The sequence below is a fragment of the Marmota marmota genome, unplaced genomic scaffold (genome assembly GCF_001458135.2).
Source record: "Marmota marmota marmota unplaced genomic scaffold, marMar, whole genome shotgun sequence".
Lineage (NCBI taxonomy): Eukaryota > Metazoa > Chordata > Mammalia > Rodentia > Sciuridae > Marmota > Marmota marmota.
The window spans coordinates 3,934,983-3,962,085 of NW_026000168.1; the positions used below are offsets into that span (position 1 = coordinate 3,934,983).

At 47.3% G+C, this 27,103-nt stretch overlaps 1 protein-coding gene across 2 annotated transcripts in view; it reads right to left on the reverse strand.

Moving 5' to 3' along the window:
- Shq1 (SHQ1, H/ACA ribonucleoprotein assembly factor) overlaps positions 1 to 27,103 on the reverse strand; it is a 65,971-nt gene that overhangs the window by 17,735 nt on the left and 21,133 nt on the right. For both annotated transcript variants that reach the window (XM_015494930.2, XM_048787009.1), the window contains exons 7-10: positions 23,892 to 24,046; positions 23,119 to 23,172; positions 20,994 to 21,117; positions 6,847 to 6,967 (exon numbers count right to left, since the gene is read on the reverse strand). In XM_015494930.2, the coding sequence (XP_015350416.1) occupies positions 6,847 to 6,967; positions 20,994 to 21,117; positions 23,119 to 23,172; positions 23,892 to 24,046 (454 nt within the window). The remainder of the gene's footprint in view (positions 1 to 6,846; positions 6,968 to 20,993; positions 21,118 to 23,118; positions 23,173 to 23,891; positions 24,047 to 27,103) is intronic.

Here is a 27,103-nt window from a genome sequence, read left to right on the forward strand (position 1 = left end):
CTTCCTTGTGACTCCATTGAAAGGCCTCTTGACAAAGCCCCCCCTACACAGGGCCCTTTCTAAGTGCGATAACCACATCCAGGCCACATTAATCAACGTAAGCCTCTTCTCTAAATAGACCTAGGACAAGCCCAGCAGCAGGAGGTTCTGGTTTATAAAACCTGACTGAGTCAATCACCGCCCACACCCCTTGATCCTGTGGGCCTCTTCCCCTGAACTTCGAGGTGCAGGAACCTACGAGGAGGAGGAGGAGGAGGAGGAGGAGGCGGCGGCGGCGGCGGCGGCGGCAGGGAAAGTGCCCTTGCTCACTCTGCAACCATGGCTCCAGCCAGCCCAGACCCAGGGCCTGAGAAGCCAGAGCCATGTACCAGGGGCTGGACAGGCAGCCCAGGGCAGACACAGAGGGGCCCGATCCCGCAGGACCCCAGGGGTGAGGGCCTGACGCTCCACACCCACCCACTTGAAACCGGTGATCATTTTACAAGAACTCCCATGTAGATCCTCTCCCCAACCTCATCCATCTTAAAAAATTAACACAAAAATGTAAACACTCAGATTATCTTTGTAAGCCATCTCTGCTTTATCAATAAACCAAAATCATAATGCCCACAGGATCCATATAATTAAGAATGAAAAATGAATTCTGTTTGTAAATTCCTAAAAAGTCTCAAATACGTCAGATCTATTTTTTCAAGGCCTGGATTCATGACGACGTGAATGTCTCCGGGTTAAACTCCCTGGCAACGGGACACCTGGAGTACTACATTACCCCCCAAGGGTGTCTCAGCTGTTGTTAGACACCAACACCACCAAGAAGCTGGCGTGACTGACGGGAGCTCTAGATCCTAACCAAACGTGGCCGACCAAGCTGGAAAAAGGACAGCAGGTCAAAACTAGAGGAGTCTAAATCAACCTAGGTTAATAATCATGTTTCAATACAAGCCCATTTTCCAAGGGAATCTGGGAGGGGGCATCTGGGAACTCTCTGTGCCCTCTCTGTAATTTTTCTGTAACTCTAAAGCTATTCTGAAAAAAGGTTTATCTGAAAAAGCCCAAGTAAAATAAAATTACAAATGAAAAAAATGAAACAAAGAAAAAACAACCATAAATACCCCAATAAAACTTCAACATTCAGACATATGATTCTCTTGTTAGTTTTCTCAATGCACTTAGTTACAGAGAACATTCGCGTGTTTACCTAGGGTTATTTTAGTCTTAAGTCTGCAGGAACATTTGTAATCCTCTGATTTATTGGCACATTCCTTTTAAGAGAGGTCTAATGAAGAGCAACAGTCCCCAGCGGCACCGCTGAACCGCTGGTGATAAGGTAAGGAACCCCTGAGTAAATCCTTTCCACACGGAACCGAGCCGAGCAGAGGCATGCGACTGGCGTGTGCTAATCTTGTCTTGTGGAGATAAAACCCACTTCCATCCAGGATGAATTTGTGGGTTTAATTAAAAGTAAACAGTAAAACTAAAGAGCAACTTGACATGCCAGAATAGGCACCTTACCAGGAATGATTTCAATTCAAGGGAGGTTTAACTTGCTTGAAATTGTGCACAATTGTTTCTTGAAATTTCTACATGCTGATAATTAGCTGCTAATGTAACACTTACTGCTTCACTATTTGTCAGAGGAGTAACTTGCCACTCAGGTGGCTGAGGAGCACCCTGCATGCCTGAGCACAAGATCCTGCCAACTGCCTTGGGTACTGCAGGGAGGGTAGGTACCACCACTCCTCCCAGTGCTGACTCAGGTGACAGGAACTGCAGCAGTGTCCTCATGAGGTGACACTGTTCTCTGAGGAACAGTGCAACTTATTATTGTAAAAGTGGGTCTTAGGACTGCTTTAGGCGGTACCCTTGCACCCACTGTAAACCAGGCAGCTGGACAGGAGAAGGCACTGACCCACACGGGCCATTCACTGTCTCCCTCCCCTGGGACTGTAAACCAGGGGCTCTAGCTCATCTCTAATGAAAGTAAGACCACCTTGCGACTGTGAGTGGCTGCCCCTCTGCCATGCGTAGGGAGAAAGAATGGCAGAGACTGCAGAAGAGGGAGCATGAGACCTGTGCGGAGCAGGCCGCACTCCAGCAAGACATCAGCTCCTGAGGCCCTGCTCTGCTCCAGCACCTGGGCACCAAGGGAAGCGTCAGCCTTCCAATAAGGCCCGCTGGTACCAAGTCCAGAGGAGATTACTATGTGACCAGCTGACTTAAGAATTCTGCACCCTCGGCAGCACACAGACTGGAAAGACAGCGATTCTATATGAAGCCCCGAGGGCGCCTCTTCTGCTGTACAGGGATACTCTGAGGATGACACACGCCACAATACAGCCGTGTGACACACAGGGTTTCCACATCTTCCCACTTGCCAGGGCTATTCCCAGACCAGAACGCCGCCTCTCCTGCTATTTGTACCTGTGGGCAACAGTACCCGGCCAGCAGGGTGTCTGCATGGTCTGCTGTGATTTGGACACCTGCCGGGTGCTCCAGTGTCTGCACTCCCCTGCAGCTGTGTCAGGACAGCCTGATATCCTGCTGAAGCCTGCAGTCCCCCACGATGGGTCTCCCATGCTCAGAGCATCCCCTACACCGACCTCGGTGCCTGCCACAGCAAGGCTCACAGGTGTGGAGAACACACACCACTCTGCTTGCACACCCAGCACCGTGTTGGACCTCTGCAGACACATCAGGAACCAGCAGGAGCCCAGAGAAAGAGGTATAAGCATCTGTGTGGTTCTGAGGGGCATCCGACCCCCAGAGCTCAGGCAGAGGAAGCAACCCAGGCGGCAGAGAGCAGTGCCAAGAGTTTCCCTTAAAACTGAGGAAATGTTTCCCTCTACAGACTTCACTCCAGTGCCTGAAGGGTCATGAAGTGAGACTTCATTTAGGGGGAAAGATGTCAAAAAGCCATGGAGAGGGGCTGAGGCTGGGGCTCAGCGGTGGCACACTTGCCTGGCATGTGTGAGGCACTGGGTTTGATTCTCAGCACTGCATATCAATAAATATAATAAAAGTCTATCTAACTAAAAAAAAAAAAGTGATGGAGAATTAAGTGCCTCAAGAGTATTAGGGTGAAGTACAAAGCGCACAGGAAAGAGACTCGCATTTCATACACTTTTCCCCTCCCCCACAACGGCTGACCTCTAAAAGGTGCCTCACTGGATGGGGTGGGGGCCGAGTTGACAGGCAGAGCACCTGCCTGGATGCACACACCATGGGGTCAGTCCCCAGCACCACATAAACAATAACATGAAACTCGATTAGAGAGAAACAGTGATCTAACAAGCTCAGATTTATACTGAAGAAAGCCAGCATTTTAGATTTCAGTGTTATGGAAAGAAAACCAAACTTTCCTATGTCAAAAGACAAAAATAAAAATATACCATGAATTATGACTATATTTTAATTCCTAAGCTACCTTAATGACAAATTTTCTTTAATGGGCATATGTTCCTTTTACAATAAATTTTAAAAAACATATGTAATGGCTGCACATTATAAGGGGAACTTACTTGAATACTATCATAATTAAAAAACAGGTCATGAAATGATATATGTGATATTCCTTTCAGTTGTTTAAGAATGCACTGGCAGATAACTGGAGGAAATGTCGCAATACTAATACCGGTTGCATTAGATGAAATGACAAGTCACTTACTAAGGTCACATGGCTAAAGGGGAGTAGAGCTGAACGTATCCCATTTAACTTTCTCATCCCGGCTGACTTAGAGGGTATAAACTGCTAAACCCTCACGAGGTCAGAAGGATCCCTGCTCCTCCCAGCCGCAGCCCCCACTCCCAGAGAGCAGCAGAGGAAGGCCAGGCACAGCGGCCACACAGGTAATCCTGCTGCTTAAGAGGCTCAGGCGAGAGGACTGCATGTCTGAGGTCAGCCTGGGCAGCTCAGCGAGACCCTGATGGAAAGTGAAAGAGAAGGCCTGCCTAGGCGACGTGCCTCAGGGGCCGAGCGGGGCCTGCCTAGCATGGCATCCCCAAACAAAAGCGGGAAGAAGAAATTTGATATTGAATGTGGTTGAAATTTTCAATAAAAATAAATGAGAGCTGGTTCACATTTTTGAAAGTGCTACACATTTAAAAAAAAAAAAAAGCTCTTTGAATTGGCTCTAAAAGGTACTATTCAATTCAACTAAAATGTACTGTGCTCCCAAGGAACTATGAGGGGCAAAGACGGGTGCTCTCTTGCTTGGCCCTTAAAGCTCCAGAAGGAGAAAGAAACATGCACTTGATTCTGCAACCAGGGGCCGGCAGGAGCTGTGCCCGGTGGTCTCTCCACCCCGGGGAAGACAAATGCGTCATGGATTCCTTTTTTCAGGACAAGACCTCTGCAGGGAGGGCTGCTTTCTTTGGCTTCTCTTCCATACCCCCTGAATGAACCCAACTGGCTGTGCAGGAGGTCTGTCTGGAAAATGTCCAGAACCAACCATGACAGCATGGCAGGCCTGCTCACAAGCCCTGACCTCAAGCAGGTCACCGCCTCAGCTGCCACCCAGGGAACACTGTAGGGAGCCACTCACAGGACGCTTCAGGAGGGCACTTAGCGATGGGTGGTAGGAAGCGCTCTTTTCCAGCAAAATAACTGGCAGAATCTGTAATTCAGAAGCATCAGGAGAGTTCATTCCCAGGCTCACACAGGATAGCCACCCAGACTGAAGCAGAACCCAGAGGACTGTCCTCCCACTCCACCACGCCCGCCCACCCCACAACAGAAGGCCCGCAACACCTGCATTCCAAAGAGTGTTTGCCAAAATAAAGGTCTGAAGGTAAAAACAGAATGCTGTGTTCTTTGTGCCAGTCAGGATTTCATACTTGTCTGGTATTCAAATAAAATTTTATACAGTTTTCATGATTATAATCAAAACCATCAAATATTTAGACTAAGGAAAATTCACAACTATTTTACACACAGAAAAATAGGACGCCAGGTTTCACGGGTGCACTACCTGAAGCAGCAGCAAACCAGGAGGCAGGAGGTGGGGGAGCAGAGACACCCCCCCGCACCTCAGAGCCCAGCAGGCTCACAGCAAAGCGCAACCACCCGAGCTTCAGACTCAAGGATGAAATTAGAAAATTTAATAAAAATTAGATAAACAGAAATATTTTACTTCAAAGGAAGAAAAAACAGCTGGATCATCATTGAATTTGACATGCAAAGTAAAAACAACACAGTCTATTTAGAGACACGCTCTGTCCAAAGTGGTGAAGTGGAAGAAACACTTTTACAAAGTGGTGTGAAGAGCTCCTGCTGGTCTCCCCCTCTCTGCCTCTCCCGAATACATTATCCATTTTCAAAAAAAAAAAATCACCGTTGATAGACTAAATACTAGAACCTAAGAATTTCACTTCATTCCCTGCAACTTAAAATCAAGAGAAAAAAGAAATTTAAGAGAAATAATTCTGACAATCCCCACACTGACCCAAGGTGCTATCTTCTGCACTTTAATGAAATGTGACTGTCACTGTAGTTAAGAAGGAATGTCACAAATAGAGAAACGCACACTCTCTGAAATGGGATCCTGGTACAAACTTGGTACCAATTAGTTTGTAAAATACCTACCCTTAAAAAGAACTGCCCACCCCCCACAGATAGACTATTTCAATTTCATTTTAATATGAAAATGAGAGAAGCAACAGGAAATGGCAGCAGCAGGTGTCTGATGGGTTCCAAGAGCAGGAGGGTCCACAACAGGCCATCATGACCTCAGTGATTGAAGATCTAACCTTCCCTCTGGTGAAACCTAGACTTCCCGCCCACCTGCTCAGGAGTGAGGAGTCCCTACGCAGCATTTTTCACACAACAGACACAGTGCCAAGGTTTTCCATCTTTCATTCTGTGATATGATCATTTACCAACAGTCAAAGCGGACATTAAAAACCAAACCAGGCTCAGCAACAGCAAGGCGCTAAGCAACTCAGTGAGACCTGTCTCTAAATAAAATACAAAATAGGGCTGGGGATGTGGCTCGGTGGTCGAGTGCCTCTGGGTTCAATCCCTGGTACCAAAAAATCAAAACCATACTAAAGTATTCATTGACCAATCACAGTAATAATAAAAACTCACCACTATTTTTTGTATGTCATGACTAAAGTCGTGCCATCGATTTCTATGGCACACAGGAACCGTTCCAATCAAGAGCTCAGCTAACAGCCTCTTGGTGTGAAAAAGATACTTGGCCATGTCTGAGAATGCCCCTTCACTAAGTGAATTTCACTGCATTTTAAATTTAATTTTATTTACTACACTCCCTCAATTGAAGAAATGGTAAACACTTTTTGAAAAAGCTGCCTCCCAAGTGCTGGCACCGTCTGCGGGCTCAGACTCTTGGATGTATAGGCCATCAGGAGTCCTGCTCTGAGGCTCTGAGTGTTTTTTGTACTTTGAAATATGGACTCTGGAAACCATTGGGAGTCGGGTAGTCAGTTGGTGACGCGTTTCCCACTGGGATCAGATCTGACTGGTGTGCATCCCCGCTGTCTACACACGCCAGTGAGTGGGCACAGCACACACGTGCTCACACCCACTGTTTACACCAGGGACGGAGGTCGGACGCTGTCGGGAGTCGTCCTGTTGGGCAGCTGGGAGCGCAGCACGAAGCCATGGCTCCAAGGCTCGTTTTAATCCCCACCTTCCAGGTCAGGCCAGGGCCAGCTTCTTCTGATAAAACTGACTCCTGGGCATCGGCACTCCCTCCCGTCCCAGCACACGCACCAAGGTCCCCGCTGATCAGACACTTTTGAAGTGCTCGGCAGCTACCTGCGTCTCTCCTTCATTCCAACTTACTCTAAATGAGAGCATCTAAAAGTCCAGTGGACAGAACTCACTTGGCTTTCTGAATCCACACACAGTAGTCTGAGATGTAGAGGTCGTTCAGAATGAAAGCAGGGTCATTTTCCTGAAATATTTTGTGAATATCCAGTAGACACTTGAGAACTGCACTTTTACCTGAAGGCAATCGAAGAAAGAAAAAAAGAAGAAAATCAAATTATCCTAAAGAAAAAACACCTGATATTTTTAACTGAGAAATTCAGACACCAAGGAATAATATATCTAAAGCAGCTTAGAGTTTTAATCATTTCTTAAGAACATTTTTTTCTAAACAATATTTTTAATATTCCTTTAATATATGAAAAAATACCAGTCACATTAGGTCCAAACCCTTTCTTTCCTTAAGGATTATGAACACTCTCTATTGTTACAGTTGATTAATCATAGCTATCATAAAATATCATAAAAATTCTACGGAAATAACTGTCAATTAAACAAAAGGAGAGTTTTCTAAAGTAAATGGCTATTTAAGAGCATCATATTTATTTATTTATTTATTTTTGGTATCAGGGATTGAACTAGGGGTGCTCAACCACTAAGGCACATCCTAGCCCTTTTAAAAACTTTTTTTAGATGCTTAGGGCCTCTCTAAACTGCTGAGGCTGGCTTTTTTCTTTTTTTAAAAAAAGATATATGACAGTAGAATGCATTACAATTCTCATTACATATATAGAGCACAATTTTTCATATTTCTGGTTGTATACAAAGTATATTCACACCGATTCATGTCTTCATATCTGTACTTTGGATAATAATGACCATCACATTCTACTCATTAATAACCCCCTGTCCCCTCCCTTCCCCTCCCACCCCTCTGCCCTATCTAGAGTCCGTCTATTCCTCCCATGCTCCCCCCTCCCTACCCCACTATAAGTCAGCCTCCTTATATCAGAGAAGACATTGGGCATTTGGTTTTTTGGGATTGGCTCTGAGGCTGGCTTTGAACTGTGATCCTCCTGCCTCAACCTCTTGAGCCGCTGGGATTATAAGCGTTTGCTCTGGCCAGAGCATCATACTTTTTTTTTTTAAAGATGGACAGACTATATTTATTTACTTATTTTTATGTGGTGCTGAGGATCAAACCCAGGGTCTCACAAGTGTGAGGCAAGTGCTCTACCGCTGAGCTATAACCCCAGCCCCGCATCATACTTTTAACTAGATAGTATTTTTCAACCCAAGCTTTCAAAATAACAGAGAATTAAATTCAGCTTACAAACTTCTTTACTCTTATGACAACATTTTTCATCAAGGAATTACCTAGAACTATTAAAAGTTTTTCACCTTAAAAAATTGAAGAAAACTTAGATTGAAACTAAAACATCATAGCACTAGTTCAGAAATGAGCTGATGAACATCACTTGAAAAGGAGCCACCAATTATTAAAGTCTTGTTCACCCTAATTACCTCCTCCTGGTTGTTAAATGAGCCTAATCTTAATCCAACCAACGGGTACAAAGGGAGCCTCTTACAACCCCACAGTTCCCTAGGTGTTCCAAACTCCATGGCGTCCCCTGAAACTTATTAACCACGGGGCAAATTACTACCCCTGGGGTAAGAGCCACTTCCTCTGTCTTCAGAACAGCGTCCCCAGCTCACAGCGTCCCCAGGTCCCCCAGCTCTGAAGCGTGAACATGCCTGTGCGGATTTCAGGGAGCCCCTCGCCTGTGTCCGCTGCATTTCCATCTGACTTTTAGATTTCACAAGAACCATGAGGGAGATGATGACCCGGCACTTTAGTACAATCCACACTAGCAAGCCAGCTTGAAGAGCCGCCACTCTGCTGCAGAAGCGCAGACCAGGGCCCGAGGGAAGCCTGCAGCGGCCCAGGCCTGCCATCAAGCGCCACGAGAGGGATGGGGTCACAGGCCACCCAGCCACACCCTCCCAGGCGCTTCTCCACTGGCCCTGGCGATCCTTCTTGGACATGCCCTTCCCCGCACCTCCTGAGCCCCTGTCCCATTCAGACACACAGCGGCTCAGAGAGGATCCCAGCACAGCAGGCGCGGGCACACTGCTTTCCCTCTGGCCAGCTTCCTCCCTCTCTCCTTTTGGGAGGAGAGGTGCAGAGCAAAGCTTAGCTTCATGATAACCTCCTCCCTTGACCGTGTCCCTTGACTGCAACAGGAGGAGAAGCGACGCAGCTGGCAGAGCGTGGGGAGAGGCCTCAGCTCCGGCGTGGGCACTGAGGACAGACCCTGCCTCAGAGTTTCATGGAGAGCAGAGTGGTGCTAACGTCACTCATTCATAGGACCCTCGGCCCAGCGAATTACAGACCTGCATTCAGCAGATTCACTCCTGCTAAGAGCCTCACAAGTTCAACTCTCCCCCCTAAGAGTGAAGTACTAACAGTGAAAAGAAACGTTAAGATAAAGGGAAATATCAAATAACAAAAAACAAGAAATAAACTAGATGCGGTAGCGCATGCCTGTAATCCCAGCAACTCGGGAGGCTGAGGCAGGAGGATCCCAAGTTAAGGCTATACTCAGCAACTTAGCAAGGCCCTGTCTCAAAATAAAAACAGGCTGGGGATGGGGCCTAGTGGTAGAGCACCTCTGGGTTCAATCCCCAGCACAGCAAAAAAAAAGAAAGAAAATATTTTTTAAAGTAAAAACATTGCATTGTATGTGCATGTTCTGATCCCTATTTCTTCAAAAATGAAAAACAGACATTAGAAATCCTAAACGTGCACGTGCCCAGACAATAGGGATCAACAGCACCTGCCTCAAAGGTCACTGAGCAAGCTCGAGAGCCGGGCACCGCCCCTCCCCCTCCCTCCTGCAAGGGGAGGGCAGCCGGCCATCCTTCAACGTTCCCCCTTATTTGCGCAATCATCCTCAAGAAAGAGTTTGGCAAAACTCAGGACGTGCTCCACTACGAAGCCGACCCTGAAACAGTGACTGAGTAATCGTTACAAACTTTGATCCGCATTTAAAATCACTTCGTTTATGTATCTGTGTATGTATTTCCGAGAGGGTTTGGTCCAGAACTCCTGGGCTCATGCACCCTTCCTGCCTCTGCCTCCTGAGCAGCTGGTGAACCGTGCTCTCAGCATCTTGGTGACAGACACAGTAAGAGATAACCAGGGGACTGGCAGCTGACAACCTGGAGCAAGACTCTGAACCACCCGCCCTGCACCTGCCTTGCTCTGTGGTCTGACTCCATCTCCACAGGGGCCTGCCGCGTCACAGCCAGGGTGCCCCAAGGTTGTGGGGGTGGGGAGAGGAGGGTGGGGTTCTGTCCTCTGCACTGACTGCCCCAGCAGGTCCCCAGGCCTTCTCCACTCATCCAGCAGCTATTGGCCAAGGAAGAGCTGGCCCTCTTCTGGGCTGTCCCCTGACCAGTGCCAGAAGCCTTGGAGGACCCCCCAGTCCCTGGATCCCAACGGGCTTTATCTAGTGACGAGCTTGTCACACGTCCTGGGAGCATAAGAAACTGCTAAGGCCCAAATCTAAGACAGTTATTTCTGCTCAAAGGCACTGCAGGAAAGTGACATTTTCAGGTAGCTCACTGCCTGGTCCAAGGCAGCAAAAAAGGAGGCACCTATGGAGACAGCAGGGCAGGTCTTCTCACTGCAGGCCTCCAGCCCCCAGGAGTGGCACAGGAGTGGCTCCCTCAGACTCCCTGAGGAGGGCACTTACACTAGCACCCTGGTGTTGTAAGTGACAAGAGGCACAGACGGCTGACTTCAGGAAAGGATCGTAACAATAACACGTGGAAACGTAATGACCACACATTAGGAGACACTGCGTCCCTGAAAGCCGGGGGCGGTTCACAGGGGTGCACACAGCCTCTGGCTCTGCTGTCACAGGAAGGTGAGGTCAACGCAGCGCGCTTCCCTGCCTGGGCAGACGCGGCACCGCAGGCAGGGTCACACGCCTCAACATGAATACGAGTCGCAGCTGCAGTCAACGGCCATCCTTTGGCTACCCAAAGTCCTCTCAGCAGACCAGGCTTGGCAGTCACCGCCCGACAGACCGGCTCCTGGTTGGAGGCACTTAAGAAATGGCTCCCATCCCCACAAGATGATCAGGGCACTGGATGTTTCAGCTGGCTGAAAGCCAGCTCAGGAGGAGGCGTGCCCGCCACCAGCTCCACATCTCTCTGCAATGCTGGCACCCACGGCAGCCGGCGCCGGGCCCTGGGACCGCGTTCCGCCCTGGCAGCTCGGAACTGCACAAGAGGAGAGGCCGAGGAGGCCGAGGGAAGGGAGGTGGTTATTCTAAAGACCTGAAGGAAAACAGCGTGGTCCTTACTTATAAAATCACCTCAGAATGAAGGCCGATCTCACCATCATCTTCACATACGTAACTTAGACACCTTGCTGGACTCCTGGGTTCTGATGAGAACTTATGACCAAAACAGTCTCTAAGGACTATTTAACATTAATTTTCATATACCATTCGACTGTAAAAGGGATAAGCTAGAAACATTGTGTCAAATTAATTAAAATTAAGAGAATCAAAGCAGGTAGCCCACTGTAGCATCAGGCTGCATTAGGTCAGAGAATAAAATCAAGTCCCCAATGAGTAACACAGATACACATGTTAAAGTCAGCATTAAAAAAAAAAAGCTTCTCAGGGCTGGGGGTGTGGCCCAGTACCCAAAAAAAAGAAAGGGGGAAAAAAAAGCTTCTCCATCTGTGTAATTTTAAAATTCTCAAATTTCTCAGATGCTGTTCAAGTTTTTACATTTCTGAGTTGTAAGAAGAAACACATACTTCAAGCAATGAGTTACTATTTTAAGGACTAGTTTAGTCTTATAGCAACTGAAAAAGTACTCCTGTGTTATTAAGATCATATTTATTATTCCTATATTCACAGATAAAATTAACATGAAGCAAACAGCCTGTGTAGATGCTCCCTTTGCTTAGAATCAACAACCTCAACCAATCCCAAGCTACCACCCAGGTCTCAATTGGCCACTACTTCTGGGAACAGAGTTCCAATTCTCCCCAGGCTGGCGTGGGGTCCCTGTGACAGCAGGCAGTGGCGACCCAGTGTCCTGCAGAGAGCACTTCACGTCCGTTACGTCATCAGGCCTGGGAGGACGATGAGTATGGAGACTTTGAAGGAGCTGGCCCAGATCACAGCCAGGACTGGAAACCAGGGACGCGTGACCTGCAGCCGCTGTGCAATACACACAGGGTCAGCGTCCACCACCTTCTGAGCTGAAGGGACATGACAGTCCATCCTTCCTCCCTGGTCCAGAACATTGTCCTGTAATTGTGTGATCTTGTTCAATAAAGTGTGGGTTAATCTACCCCAGAGGACATGCCTCACTCCGAATGTACTTGGCCAAACTGCTCGGATAACAGGCACTGGTCATGTCACTTGTGCTCTGAGGACTTGCTATCGGTTACTGCATTGTGACACAGGCAGAGCAGAAGTTCCATGACTCCTTCCCTTATGATATTTACCCCCGAAAGAACGTGGCTGTCCGACTTTCTCACATCTCTGCATCATGAAAGTTCAAATAAGAAATGTAATCCTCGGGAGGCTGAAACAGGAGGATGACGAGTTCAAAGCAGCCTCTACAAAAGTGAGGCCCTAAGCAACTCAGTGAGACCCTGTCTCTAAATAAAATTTAAAAATGGGCTGGGATGTGGCTCAGCGGTCAAGTGTCTGAGTTCAATCCCTGGTACCCACCCCACCCCCACCAAAAAAGGAAACGGAACCCAAGGCTGCTTTTTGCCTTTTCTGCAGTAGCAGTCCCTGTAGGATCCGCTGGTCTGGAAGGACAGCCCTGACACCAACTCCAGCCTCCTCCTGGGCCACCTGTCAAAGCAGTGCTTGTGCCAGGTGTAGTGGCCCACGCCTGTGATCTCAGCTTCTCAGGGGCTGAAGCAGGAGGACTGCGGGTTCAAAGCTAACCTCAGCAACTTAGCGAGGCTAAGTGAGACCCTGTCTCCAGATAAAACATAAAATAGAATGGGGATGTGGCTCAGCAGTTAAGTGCCCCTTGGTTCAATCCTCAGCACCAAAAAAGAAAAAGAAAAGAAAATTACCTAATGGCAGCATGTCTAATTTCAGCTTCCTTAGACCGTTGGCAGGGAGGCATCCAAGGTCAAGGCAGAACACGCAAAAAAATCCCCATTTACACAGTACGTAAAAAGGTAGGAAGGCTCAGAAGTCGACAATCTAAGCCTGTCTTTAAAATCCAGCTGTGCAGCCGGAGCCTGCAGGCGCCTGTCTGGACTTAGCTGAGTCTGCTCCCACGGGGCAAAAGGAGAGGCAGTTCTTCAGAACTCACTGGGACTTAGAATGAGACAGTGAGCACGCGGGTGTTCACACATGTGGCAAGGGGAACGAGGACAGAGGTCTCATGGGACCCAGGATCCTGGCACTCCCGTCCTGCCTCCAGCCTGCTACCTGTTAGGCATCTGTCCACCGTGTCTTCCTCCTCCAGGCCACACTGCCTGTCCTCGGCTACCTCAGGTCCCGACAGGAGTGTCTGCTCCCTTCAACGTGCCACCAGCCTCACCTCCATGCTAAGTGCCGCTGCCAGATGGACTGGGCTCCATGGGTCCGTCAACAGGTGACACACGCTGGTGGACCTCCCCTAAGGCCCCATCTCCTTGGCGAGCGCCTGGGGGCACAGGGCCATCTTTCCCACCTCTCTTCTCTAGCCAGGCCCCCAGACAGATGGGCAGAGGTGCTGCGCCCTGGACACAGAACCGGTTACCCCTCTCTACCTAGTGCCTCCTGTGGCAGTACCACTCCCCCACTTTCCCAAACACTGGAAAGGTGCCAGGTGCTGCTGGCACCTCACTCAGCAGCCTGTGCCGTCGGCTTCCTCTTGGCACCCCCTGCACACACAGCTCCTCCTGGAGCAGAGCCAGGAGTGGTCCTAGAGCTCCACGGCCCACCCTCTCCACCCTCCTGGGCTTTCCCACGGCTTTCCTGCATGAGCTACCTGAGACGCGGGAAGGTACCCCGTGGTCCCCTGACCTCATCCCGGGTCCTGCACAGGGCTGAGACGTGGGCGCACGCTGGGCCCGGAGGAGCAGAGCCCTAGTGCAGCCCTTGCTGCGGCTGGAAACCGGCAGGTCCACGAGGGTGTGAGAGCAGAGGCTCCAGAGCAGACACAGAGCAGGGTGGTCCCACCGACACAGGCTCAGTTGGGCTAGGGCTCTTATCGGCCGTTTACAGCCTCTTCCTTTATCAGACGCCCACACCAAGGACCACTACTTCTGCTTCTTTAGCCACACCCCCACCCCCAAGGGGGAAAAGAAAAATCAAACTGAACTGGCACCACAGGCCCAGCTGGGCCGCGCCCCCAGTTCAGCTGGGCTCCTCACTCCTGTGCTCAGGCGGCCAGTAGGCTCCTGAGCATGCACCTCCTAATTGTGAGCAGCAGGGCCAGCCATGGCTCACGATGGGGTGGACAGCGGAAACTGCTGCACTGACCTGCGCATCCACTTGAGACGAGGCTGGAAGGGGAGGACTTTAGCTCTGAAGGCCAGGTAGTACTTGTTGGAACCCTGCTGTTAAACCACAAAGCAGCCACAGACAGTACGCACGTGAACGAGCATGACTGTATCCCAATAAAACTTTATTTATGGGCGCTAATGTACAAACCACACATAACTTCATGGGTTACAAAACACTCTTTTCCTTTTAACCACTGAATTCTTCGTCCAAGGGCCAGAGGTGGATTTGGACTAGTGGGGGCAAGTACAGTGCTTTCTTAAGGGACTGTCTGCTTTGTGTCTTACAATAGTGTTTTGTATCTTATCTTTCGTACTTTCATTCCTGTTCCACAACAGACTCCATGAGCCGAGACCAAGACATGCACACCCTTATGAACTCTTCACTGATTCTATTATAATGCCTCGCAGAGAACAGACCCATTCATGTCTGCTGAATAAATACATGTCTGTTACTTGCCACATTTTCAGTATTAATTTCTTAAAGAAACTCCAAATTGTATATTAATTCGTACATGTTCTCCACATAACACATAAAATATTACTCAGGTCCCAATATTAATATACAACAGAACTTTGATCCACTAATGTTGAATAAAAGATTTCTTTCTTTATTCCCCCAAATTTGTCTTAAACATATAGAATTTCATGCCTTTATCTTTTCACTTAAACAAAGTAGGCAGAAAATTATTTCCTAAAAAGAAAGATCTCAAAACTGACTTTAACCTAGGAGTAATGAAGCATGCCTGTCATCCCAGCAACTCAGAAGGCTGAGGCAGGAGGATCACAAATTAAAGGCAGCCTCTGCAATTTAGCGAGACCCTGTTTCAAAATTAAAAAAATTAAAAGGGCTGGGGATATAGCTCAGTAGTAAAGTACCCCTGGGTTGAATCACCATTACAAAAGATCAAATTAAAACAAACAAACAAAAAAACACCTGACTTAAAAAACTAACCTCCTAAAATTCCTGCACTGCTCAGCTCACAAACTGCAGAAATAAAACCTACCCTAAATAGTACAGAAGTAGAATGCAAACTTTATTAAAGCATAAGGAATCAGCTTATTTTGTGCCATCACCACCCCTGTAGGTATTACTATTTAACTCAAATTTTCAAAGAATACTGACATTAAAAATACTCTAAGAAATTTTTTTTGTAGTTGAATAACCATAAGCTGTTAATCATTTGTGGCAATTAAAAGGTAATTTATTATAGATATAAACCATGCAGAAAATGCTGCAGCCTATAGTGCATTCATGCAACAAAAAGAGACTTATATGTATATAAATATAGCCCCAAACCTGCCAGGAGAGCAACCTGGGCGTCTGTGGCTGACGACGTCCCCAGCTGGCAGGCCTCCTGGGGCTCTGTGGGTGACTAGGACCTGGCTCTCCCCTCTCGCTCACAGGCAACACCCTCCTGTGCCTGGACAAGGGCAAACCCACCCGCACTGAGGGTATGTGGCTTCTAAGGGGGGAAAATGTGCCACTGAAGACATTCAGAACACAGGCCGGCACCCTGCTCTGCCGAGGACAGAACCCCGAGACCCGGTGGCCGGTGGCAGTCCCCGTCCCATCACCTGCAGCAGCTGTCCTTCCCGGGGCTGTCTGCGTGTGACGGTCGGCTACACTGGGAGAAGCCCTGCTTCACTGTTGGACTTAATCTCACCCATTTTGAATTTACTGAAATGCCACGACTGTTCCACCTTAGAAAAGTAACTGCTCTAGGGGATTCATTAGGAAATAAAAAGCTCAAACCAACTTAGAACAGGAGGAAGGAACAGGAACAAGGACCGTCACCTGCCGGGGAGCTGGGAGTTCAGTGATAACATTAAAGCAGCAGACATAATTCTAAACGACCAGGGACTACCAACGAGTGTAGAGGATGCAGGGCAAAAAGCTCAGATCGGAAGGCATACGGCTTTCCATCAACTGGTTCCAAAAGATAAATTTTGTTGAAAAAAACCGCACTGCTCTGGGCTTCCTCACGCTCTTTATGACAATGACCACACTGCCCTGCATCTTCCGTGACCCAGCATCATGCTTCCCCAACCCCAATTCCAATCCCTTACCCTGCAAAGCACTCCCTGCCCTCCAGGGAAACCCACCTCCCCCTCTGTGAGCCACTTAGTCATCCTTTCTTTACAACACCCCCCTGGTCTGCGAGGTATTTGGCTAGTGACTGCCATCTCAAGTGTCCCTGCTAGTGCTCAGGTTCCGTGTGTCCAATACCATCCACCTGGTCAATTCCTTGCTACTGCTCTAACTTCCTGGGCGCCCTGCACAGAATGGCTGCTGAGTACGTGATCATCCCACACACCGTGGGGTGAGCCAATTAACAGATGAGCTCGTCAGCCAGGCAACACGCACTCTAGAGGAAGTCAGATAAAGCACAGGGTCCCCTCTGTAGGTGGCTACGTGTCTCAAATGCTTTAAGCCCATCAGGTTCCATGGCTTACCCTTTCACTCCCCATATTTCTCCTCTGAGTTTCTTACTACAAGTAAAAAAAGAAATTATTCTTTAAACCTGCAGCATGATTCTGTGCCCCCCCCCCATTAGAACTACTGCTGGTCCAGGATCCAGTTCAGTACGGCAAGCCAGCAGGGGCCTGCTGGGTGAACCGAGGACAGTGCCACAGGTGCGTCTAAAGAGGAAAAGTTGAAAGGCGTAACAATTCCTCAGAACGTCCCAAGCCAGGAATGCATGAAAATTAAATAAAGATGAATATCAATACTGGACAATCTTAGACTTCTGCCTGGCTAGTCTAGTTGTATGTTATCCCCTCTACAGTTCCATTTTCTTGAGTGTTTGCTAAGCTGACTGGAATAAATAGAGTGTAAACATTAAACAGAAATCCCCGTCAAGGCCTCAGCAGCATCTGGAGCTCCTGCAAGGAACTTACCAGACCTCAATTTCCTGCACATCCGTTTTTCGTAAAGAAGATCAACAGCTAGCCCTGTGCTTGGTACCCTGACCCTTCCTTTCTTTCACACTGGTCAAGTTCTAGCTATGGAAGGGTTAGGAAGCAGTCACTGCTGAGAAGCTGGCTATTACTGAGCTCGGGGATCGGCTGACCGGAGGGCTACTGGCTGTCTGAAGTCAAGCCAGACGCCTAGGGGTGGCTTCCCTACCTGGGGCTGCTAGTGGCCAGACTCCACGTGTCTGCGGAAGTCAGGTTCCCACCAGCCTGGACAACAGAGAGGACAGACAGAAAACTACAGCTTCCTAACAAGCCGGTACAGTGAGCAGTGCCAGCCTGGGGCAGGCTTCTTTCTGTGTGCCACCACTGGGTCCAGCTCCTCGCTGCCTCCTCATCACGTTTCCCGTGTACCGTGACCCTGAGGGGCAGGGAGAAAAGAGTGTCCGGGAAGCCACGTCAGTAGCCCAGGGCCACTGTCTGTGCTCTAGATGGCGCAGCCTGGGTTTGACCCAGCTCCAACCCAAGTCTGGGCCGCATCTCCATGGAAATTGTTATAAATGAAACTACATCGAGTCTGAGGTTGGCCTCCGCAGTTCCTGGTACAGTAGCAAAGAGCAGCCAGGGTGGCTCCGGGAGGGGCTGCTCTGGGAGCCAGGGGTCCTTCTGGGACAGGAGCAGCAATGGGGCCACCTGCTCCCTGCGGCTTCCCAGCAGCTGGACCAAGGCGGTGGAAGCCAGGGGGGCTTTTTAAGTAAGTTCAAAGTGAGCATTGTAAGTACTGAAGTTAGACTCCTCTTGCAACTAGAAGGGATGAGAAGACTTGTTTGCTATCTAAAGTGACAGAAAAAAGTTACTGGGTATATATTATAGGAGACCCGGCGTCACAACTCTTCCACCCACGGGGGCAGGACGACAAACGGCCTCCAAGGGGAATGGGAGGAAGACCGAGCCTGAAGAGCTTCCCCCCTCATCACCCTCGGCCTCCTCACAGAAGCACGTGAGGACCCCTTCGTAAACCCGGGGCAGCCAAACGTCCAGGAAGGGTCTTCGCAGAGTGAAGTCGGCATGATCTGCCGTGAGCCAGAGGAAGCCGATTCTGGGCCGTGAGGCACACACGAGCACTCAGTGACCTGCACACGTGACCTGTGGCCAAGCGTGAAGCTGAGGCTCATCCCTCTGAGGGACTTCTGAAGTGCACCAGAGAGCTCTTCCCATCCCTTCTCCTGTTATTCCCAGGTGACTAATGCAGCTCAAGGTGCCTCCCGAGGGATTCCACCTCTCCCTTCCCAGACGCATGGAGCGAGGAGGAGGTCGTGAAGGCTGCTAGGAGACAGGGACAGAAGGAGAAAGGGGGGAGCTGAAGATGAAGGGGGAGTCGCGGGCTGAAAGCTGACAGCTGGAGGGACCGCAGCGCCGTGGGCAAGGTCCAGTGCTAGCACTAAGCGGTACTTAGGGGCAAAGCCGGATTTCCTGCCCTAAAGAATCAGGATCAACACTGGGAAACTTCAAGGGATAAGCACCACCTTCTGGAAGAGGGAGGGAGGGTGGGCAGGTGCACAGACCTAACAGGCCAGAGGTCTAAGAAAGGGTATTCACAATGGCCGTGTGAGTCAGATGGAGCCAAGGCTGGGCTCCGGGCAGACTGCGGCTGCAGCCCCTCCGTTACAGTGAAGGTTCTGCAGATGCCAAAGCCTTCTGGGGATTTGGGAAGCTCACTCGAGATGTACATCTCTTGGGGGGCGAGTTATCCACGTTCTTGTCCCCACTGTGGAAGCACCACGCTGGCCTGTGTGAAAGAAGCGGAATGCTGGGGCTGCGCTGCGAACCACCTGCAGGCACCAACGCATTCCAGGGTGACACTAAATGCCACAGCAGAGCCACCTTCACTTACTTATGGGTGTCCGTGCAAACGAGTCTAGAGTGACAACACCGGTGTCCCTGTGCTACCTCAAGATCACAACCATCACCAGGACCCTAGCATCCTTGAGTCTCACGGTGTGAACTCGAGACAGTCCAGTCCTGTCCAGTCCTGTGTCTGGCACTAACCAACCACAGCCCAAATGAGCCACAGCACCCCGCACCTGTCTACAGGGGGCTCTGACGCAGTCCCAGGAGCGAAGCCCATGGGTGTTATTTTCAAGTTTCCTGCTGCTATCACAATACTGCCAATAAAACTACTTCTTATCAGAGTGACAATGACGAGAAGTTAAGTCTCAATTTCAATTCTGACCTACTAAAACTGTTTGAATAATTGATTAGAGTGTAAGTCAAGGCAATCAAGTTTATTTTTCAGTTATGCAATCAAAGAACTGATTACTTCTCAAATAAAAAAACCAGAGAACTGGATTATTTCCCAGAATAAAAAGAAACAAGTAACAGTTTCTATGTAGGAGAGCAAGCAAGTGAGCCTCAGTGTGGAGCAAGTGAGAGCAAGCAAGTGAGCCTCAGTGTGGGTGCAGCCACACACAGCTCTCGCTGGCTCTGCTCCGGAAGCCATGACGTAACAGGATAATCACATACTGCTTAAATCTAGGAGTTCTTGTGGTTTAAATCTATGAATCATGCCCAGATAATCTAGCATGACTTACAAAACAATTAATTGTGATGTGCGGCTCAAACCCTACAATCATTCTTTATAGTAGATTGATTTTCAAGGTGATTTTAGAAATACAAGAACTATCTTGGACAAAAGGCAAGAAGAAATAATATATTAAAAAAAAAAAGAGGCAGATTTTCCTCCCACTGGTGAAGAAGATTGATTTCTCAATGATATTAGCTCTTTTATCCTATAATCAACAATCTTTCGAAATAGTCTAATCTAACTAGATGACTCAAAAGGCTTCTTTCATTTAACTATGATTCATTTTTACAATTATTATCTACTTTAAGAGGATCTTCTTCAGACACGCCTTTCTCCCCCAGGGCAAGACAACTCCAGGTCACACAGAGGACAGAGAACCTCACAGGAGAAGCACAACCACTGGCGACAAGAGTCTGCCCTCTGAGCCAAGCCAGCACCTGGATCCCCAAGCAGGGACTCCCTTCTTGCCCTCTATCCTCAAGTCTGAGAACGAGGCTCCCAGAAACACTTGTATCTAAGAGCAGAAGGACAAGACTCTGCAGGGGGACATCTGAGAAGGACTATGACGCCCTACAGTGACTTCTGCATGGACATACTGCTGATCACACACACACAGATGCCACCCTCCGAAGTCATTATCTTGGCAACTACACCTTAACGTGCTTTGGGATTTGTTTCGGAGCCTGGAAGCTTGCATATCCTTCCAGCTAGTGGTATCTGTCTTCTCAGGCTGAATTTAGCAGCAAAGTCATCCCAGTAGATGTACTTTTCTCTGGAAATCCCTCCCGACCTCCCAAGTCTAGGTGACAAGTGCTCCCAAATGGTCCCTGCACTTGCCCAACGAGCTCTTCTCACTGCCTCGAGCCACTCGCGAATCATCTCTGACACAGCGCTAGCCCTCACTGCGCAGGCAGTTACTGTCAGGCCCACAGTCCACCACAGGCCTCCGAGGAATACTGAACCCATTACCCACCGCAGGGCGAGCTGGTTTGCAACACTGCATGCTCTGTCCTACCCTCTACTCTTGGAGAAGAACACCAGGCCTCCAGGGGAGTGTGTGTCTATGCAGAGGGACAACTACTTCATACCCCTGGGGAAGGCGACACTCTATTTTAACTATTATCACTTACATACAGGCAAAAGCAAAAAACATGATTCTTCACACCCTAAAAACTCACGACTCTCCCACTCCCAAATTTGGAAGCCCGATATCTTACCTAGCTGCAAGATCTTTATTACATCTCTGTAGGCCTTTGTCACCAGCTTGAAATGGCGATAAAGTGGGTAGCACAAAACTCTCCTTCCAAAAGACACCAGGATTTCATGAATATCGTTCCAAGTCTGTGAAATGCCATTTTAATCAGCAGTCATTTCCATAAAGTGTTACCAACAAAAGCATGCAATGAAACAGGAAACCATTCTCAATCAAACACTGTGAACCGGGTCATCATGAAGTAAAGTACAAGAGAAAGGAGAGCCAGGAAATGAGATTCTTTTTGTACAGTTCACAATATTTTACTGCAGTCTTCGTAATCTCTCATGCTATATCAACATATCACAAATGCTCCTTAAAAATCACTTATGTAGCAGGAAAGTTTTTAAAGAGTCTCCAGAATTACAAATAAAAATCTAAAACACGTGGCACTAACAAAATGCAAGTGCACATGAAGGATATTTTTAACTGGTATGCGCTACGTCCTCTGTCTTGTTCTAAGATGGCAAAGATCCAGGATGAGGAGCACTTGAGTGAAGCTTGGCCACAGTCTCTGCCCTCCTGGGTGTCTTTATTTCTCCTTGGGGCCTGAGTGGCACCTGTGATTTACCTCAGTAATCTGCTTTCACTGATAAAAAAGACTGGGCTGGTGATTTCTGAAAAAATGTTTTATCTTAAAAGGTAACAAACTGATACCATTAGCAACTCGAAACCCACTGAAAACTCTAGAAATAGGCGCTACAGTGTTGAGGTCCCAAGTTCAATCCCCAGAACCCCTGTAAACAAACAAAAATTGAAGGAAATTTTCTACAAAATTGTTTTTAAATTGGTTTGGGTAAATATAAAAAAGGAAATCACATGTAAAACTTGCAAAACAAAATTAAGACTAAGGGAGTGAGATAATCTCTACGTATCTTAACTCTCACAGCCACGAAAGCTCTGATCAAATATGCTGAATATTTAACAAAGAATATTTTTATCTAAAAGGAATTCTGAACTTTAAATAACTCTAGCAATAACCTAAACACTTATGCGTTTAACATAGCTTGTTAATACACGGGAATCAAAATTATCTCAATTCAGAATTATCTCAGAACAATAAAAACTTCTAAATAAACTCACAAATGTGTGGATTTTCGTGCAGATTTTAATTCCCTCATGAGGAAATGGCTAGTCACCGACTTTCAAGATACCCGTTGGCAGAACTATTACAAAGCCCAGCCCCCCTACTGCGTGCTGACGGTGGCCACGGAGGAGCGCAGAGAGCCTAGAGAGAGCCACCCGGAGGCCTCACTGCAGGCTCAGGCTCAGACCTGGGAGCCGGGGGCACGGAGATGATCTTTCTAACTATCTCCCTTGGAGGCTGCAGGTCCACAGCCAAACAAAGCTTCCGTGCTCATCAGGGTCTCTGATGAAATGCCTTACAGTCCTGTCTCCTCAGGGAACAAAGTGACACCACACACAGCCTTGACTTGGCATCCCAAAGCATGAGGGTCTCACCTGATGTCACTGTGATGACCAATGGTCTAAACTGATCCTTTTTTTTTTTTAAACTTCTACTTTTAATTACTGAATTCACGTAAAACAGTTTGTTTAAAAATTAGTAACTGTAAAGATATCACCCTTTGATATTTCTGGTGAGACCTGCACATCTATTTTCTAGAACACAGACATGAGAACAATCATTACTGCGCCAGGAGTCATCTGAGCCACCCTGACTGAGGGACGTGGGGTGCGTTGTCTAAGCTGTACGATCTCGGTCCCCACGTGTGCCACAGCGACACTCAGCTCACAGACTCACTCAGAGGAGGAGCTAAAGTCACAGGCATGAAGGCCTGCGCAGGCCCTGGGGTCCACCTCCCGAGTGCTGAGCTCCAGGTCCGGCCACTCTGCACACCAGCTTCCAGTCCACCCACGTTCTCCCCCCGACCACGACCCTCTTCTTCCTCCAAGATACATTTCCCTTCCCCAATTTCCAAAATACCTACTCGGCTCCATGACCACGAAAGACGAAAAACAAAGCTTCCGTGCTGAGACAGAGTAGCTTGAATTACCCAGAGTGAAGTAAAGACAACCGAAAAATAACGCTCTGAACAACAAAAGTCTGAAACCTGCAGCCAGAACCATACCTCAAACCAGCACAGCGTGGCACTCAGTTTCCTGAGATTCCAAGAGGACTCCACCTTTGTTTTGGAGAAAAGAGTAACATCTGTTTTAGAAGCAAAGTCATTTGAAAATAAAACAAATCTCTCTACTCAAACTTGTACCTGAGTAGAACCGACAAATACAAGAACTGAGAAGTGTTGTGTGAATGTTCAAAATGACTGCTTTACTAATGCACAGACTATTAGACATTTCTGCTTACTTTGCTTGAAATCTTATAAAATAAAAATTTCTTACTAATAAGAATACCAAAACACAAAAGCAAATAAGCAGGGGCTTTGAAACTAAAAGCTAAAGGTAAAAAACGCTTGTTCCTTTTCTGTCCCTCTCAGCTAAGCCCCTTAACACTAAAGTGCCACCTGTGTCAACTTCACAGTGATCAAGAAATGCCCTTCCAGATAATACCTGTGAGGTTAAGGGTGTTCTAGAAAAGTTCTCCAAGGTGTTAGGTGTCACAATTTCAAACAGGTAAACAGGAGAATAAAAAAGGTAAATTTTATCAAATATAACCGAACGCTCTCACTCACCAAGATTTAATAATCTGAAGTACTTTCTCGTCAAAGAGAACATTTTATCCAACCATAGTGTCTTTATAAATGATGAGTGAAAGCAAATTATTTTCAGATGCTTGGGCACCGAGTGACCCTCAGGATAGGTCGGACCCTCGCCAACAGAGCTCAGGCGCCCATGCGTGTCCCCAGCATAGCTGGTGCAGGGGCGTGCGCCCACATACACTTACATTCCTCTCGCCCTCGGTGACGCGGGTCTCGTAGCAATACGCCAGAAGAATGTCAATTAAGCCGTAGCACACCTGCCGGCGAGCTCTCTTGTCCAGCAGGAAAGATTTATTGACAAACTTCCGTAGCTGATATTTCTCTTCTTCAGAAAAAGACACTAGAAGATAAAACATTTAAAAATCATAGTCTCATTCAGTTTTATAAAATCCTCAATGTGGAAGATTTACCAAAATTAGAACTTTGAATATAGAAACTGGAATAAGAGTTCTTTCTACTTAAGTCTACACAGCTAAACAACAGTAGACGGCACGGTTTTACACGGCTTCTGTTCCGGACCTAGTAGCACTGAAGGAGAAAACGCTAAGGGTCCGCTCTTCCCTCATTTCCAGGCCCCCACTGTTCTGTGCTTCAGGCATTTAAACTCATAGTTACGAACTTTAATATTAAGACAATACATCTGGACCACAGAAGACGTAACAGTCATAAAAATCACTATGACAATATTCATCATCCATTTTGAAAATTCAATACAAAGAAACAGAAACATTTCCATATGTAAATCAGTTTTATTTTTTACCACATAAACACAGTGTAGCATAAACGCACAGATGTGACTCCATCACACACCTCAGACTCAGGAAGAGGGTGCTTCTCTTCAACAGTTTCCTTCCCACCTTCAGCTTCATGAAAAGCTTTACATTAAAAATCTAATACACATCCCTGCACGGTTCCCTCCACACCAGGTGACAACATACAGACACACAAACATGCAGGTACCACTCCACAACACGGCTGGTAACCTGCTAAGTCACCTGGAACAGCTCATTTTTGCAGTGGAGTAGAAGATTCCGTGATGGACTACGTTTTATCCAACCACGCCCCCTACTGATGGCCAGTCACCTCCTCCTGCCTTCCTGCTACTCAATAATGATGCAAAAAATGTCCTTGACACATGTCCTTGCGTATTGGAGGCTTTATTTCCATAAGGTTCCCAAGAGTACATTTATTGAATCCAAAAGTTTATCTGGCTTAAAGCAAACACTTTGAAGGCTACAGTAATTCTCCCTTCCTTTGTATCCAGTCATGGATACAAGGTCCCTTTCTTATACAGACCTCCCATCTCACCTGGCAGGAAACATAACGGATTTCTCCCCAGTCATTTCCAGGGTAATGGACTGACAATAATTATGGGAGGCAAAATCCTAAGATGACACGACCCCTCCAAGGAGTCATATAACCATGCAGGATGGGGCTGGTGACTTGCCTCTAAGAATATAGCAAAGCTGGGGCAGTCACTCCCACAGTAAAGCCCTCTTATATACGCAGACCTGAGCCAGGCTTTTCCTGCTCATCTTGAAGAAGTAAGAGGACGTGTGGTGAGGAAGCCTGTGGGGACACTTTACAGCAAGTGCCTGTGGTGGCCCCAGCAGATAGCCAGCAGCAGAGGGAGGCTTCTGTGCTACCACGGCAGGGGACAGAATTCTGTCAGCAACTGTGTGAGCCTGGAAGAGGACCCCAAGCTCCAGAGAGGAGCCAGCACCTGTCTGAAGAAGTTTAGAGCCTCCTGAGACCCTGTGCAGAGGACCCAGCAGAGGCAGCCTGACTTCTGCACGTGGAAACCATGAGGACATGAATGTGTGTTTTGTTAATTTGTTATATTGCAACATAAAAATAAAACTGTCACACACCATGGTTATCTCATTAGCACCTTAATGCTAAACTTCAAGCGTTTTGTAAGTTTATTGGAAATCTGATTTGCTCTCCTGTGAATTACCCATCTAAATGTGCTCCACCCATTTTTTCTGCCAGATGCCTTGTCTTATCAAGTTGAAGAGCTCTTTGTGTATTAGACATAAATCCTAACCACCTCTCCAAATCCACTGTATCTCGACAACTTTGTTTACGGTTCCGTTTGCCATTGAAGTATTTATTTTTCATGTAGCCAAATAAATCTATCTCTTAAAAAATATTCTAGATTTATAACCTCGGTTAATGTTTTCTCAACCTCTGAATTGCACATGAAGTCTAAGATTTACTATTTTGCTTTCTACATTTATGCTTTAATCCATCTGGGAGCTATTTTTTCACATTTTAAGATTTCAGTTTATTCCAGATGAACAGTTAATTGTGCCAGCAAAATTTGTTTAGTAATCCAATTTTCCCACTATATTGAACCACCAACTTTGTCAAACAGATCTATTACTTTTCTTGCTAAAAATTACATCAAAGTATTCTTGTTTGTTGTCACTATTGTGAATACAGTATTTCCCCCCATTTTCATAATTAAGTACTTCTTGATAAGAGAAAAAGTGTATCTTATTTCACGTATCAGACATTTCACTAATATTGGCACCCAGTACAAAACAACAAACTTGAAATACTTAGTGCAGATCACAAAATACCTCAAGCTTACGTAAAGGCTAGCAAGCATGAGACTGGAGATCTCTGCCCAATTATCATAAAGCAGCCTCTGAACACCATGTCTTCCTGTGCTTACACAAAACGATGCACAAGAGGCTTTCCTTTCCAATCATGTATGTTCTCACATTAATGAAATATAAGTATTAGTTCATTATTTTACAAATGAAGCAAAATACCTTACCTAGAGCAAGATGCACAGAAAGAGCAACAGCTGGAAACAGGAACTAAAGGCTCAGTCCTAGGTATTCTAAGTACAGCCTTGTCTTTCTTCCTCTCAGGGTCAGGGACTGAACCAGGGCCTTGTGCAGGCTAGGCCAGCGTTCTACTGCTGAGCCACATACCAGGCTTGTCTCAGAGCAATTTTAAAAGAAATCTAAGCATTTATATATCCTTCTAAGTAAAAGAGTTACTACTTTTTCATCTTGCAAAGTTATTTGTGATTTTTCTTCTATTCCCCCTCAATCACTTTCAAATTCTCTAAGTTTTTCACCCCAAGAGGAGCATCCTGCTTCTACTTCCGGGGCTTCACATCAACATAACCTCAAAGTGACTTTCGAGTCTTCTTCTCCAGGTTTAGAGTCGTCCGTGAAGTTCAGGTAAAGACAGACTGCACGCCCCGACAAAGACCCCAAGACAGGGGCTGACACGAGACAGAAGTCTGTACCACCGTGGCCCGTGACTCAGGCTGGCTGGACACCAGCTTCCTATCACATAACCTCCACCCATCCGCCTGAGACAGCTACTCTGGCTTTTAGTAATCTCCTGGCCAACTAGAAAGCAGAAAGCAAGAGGG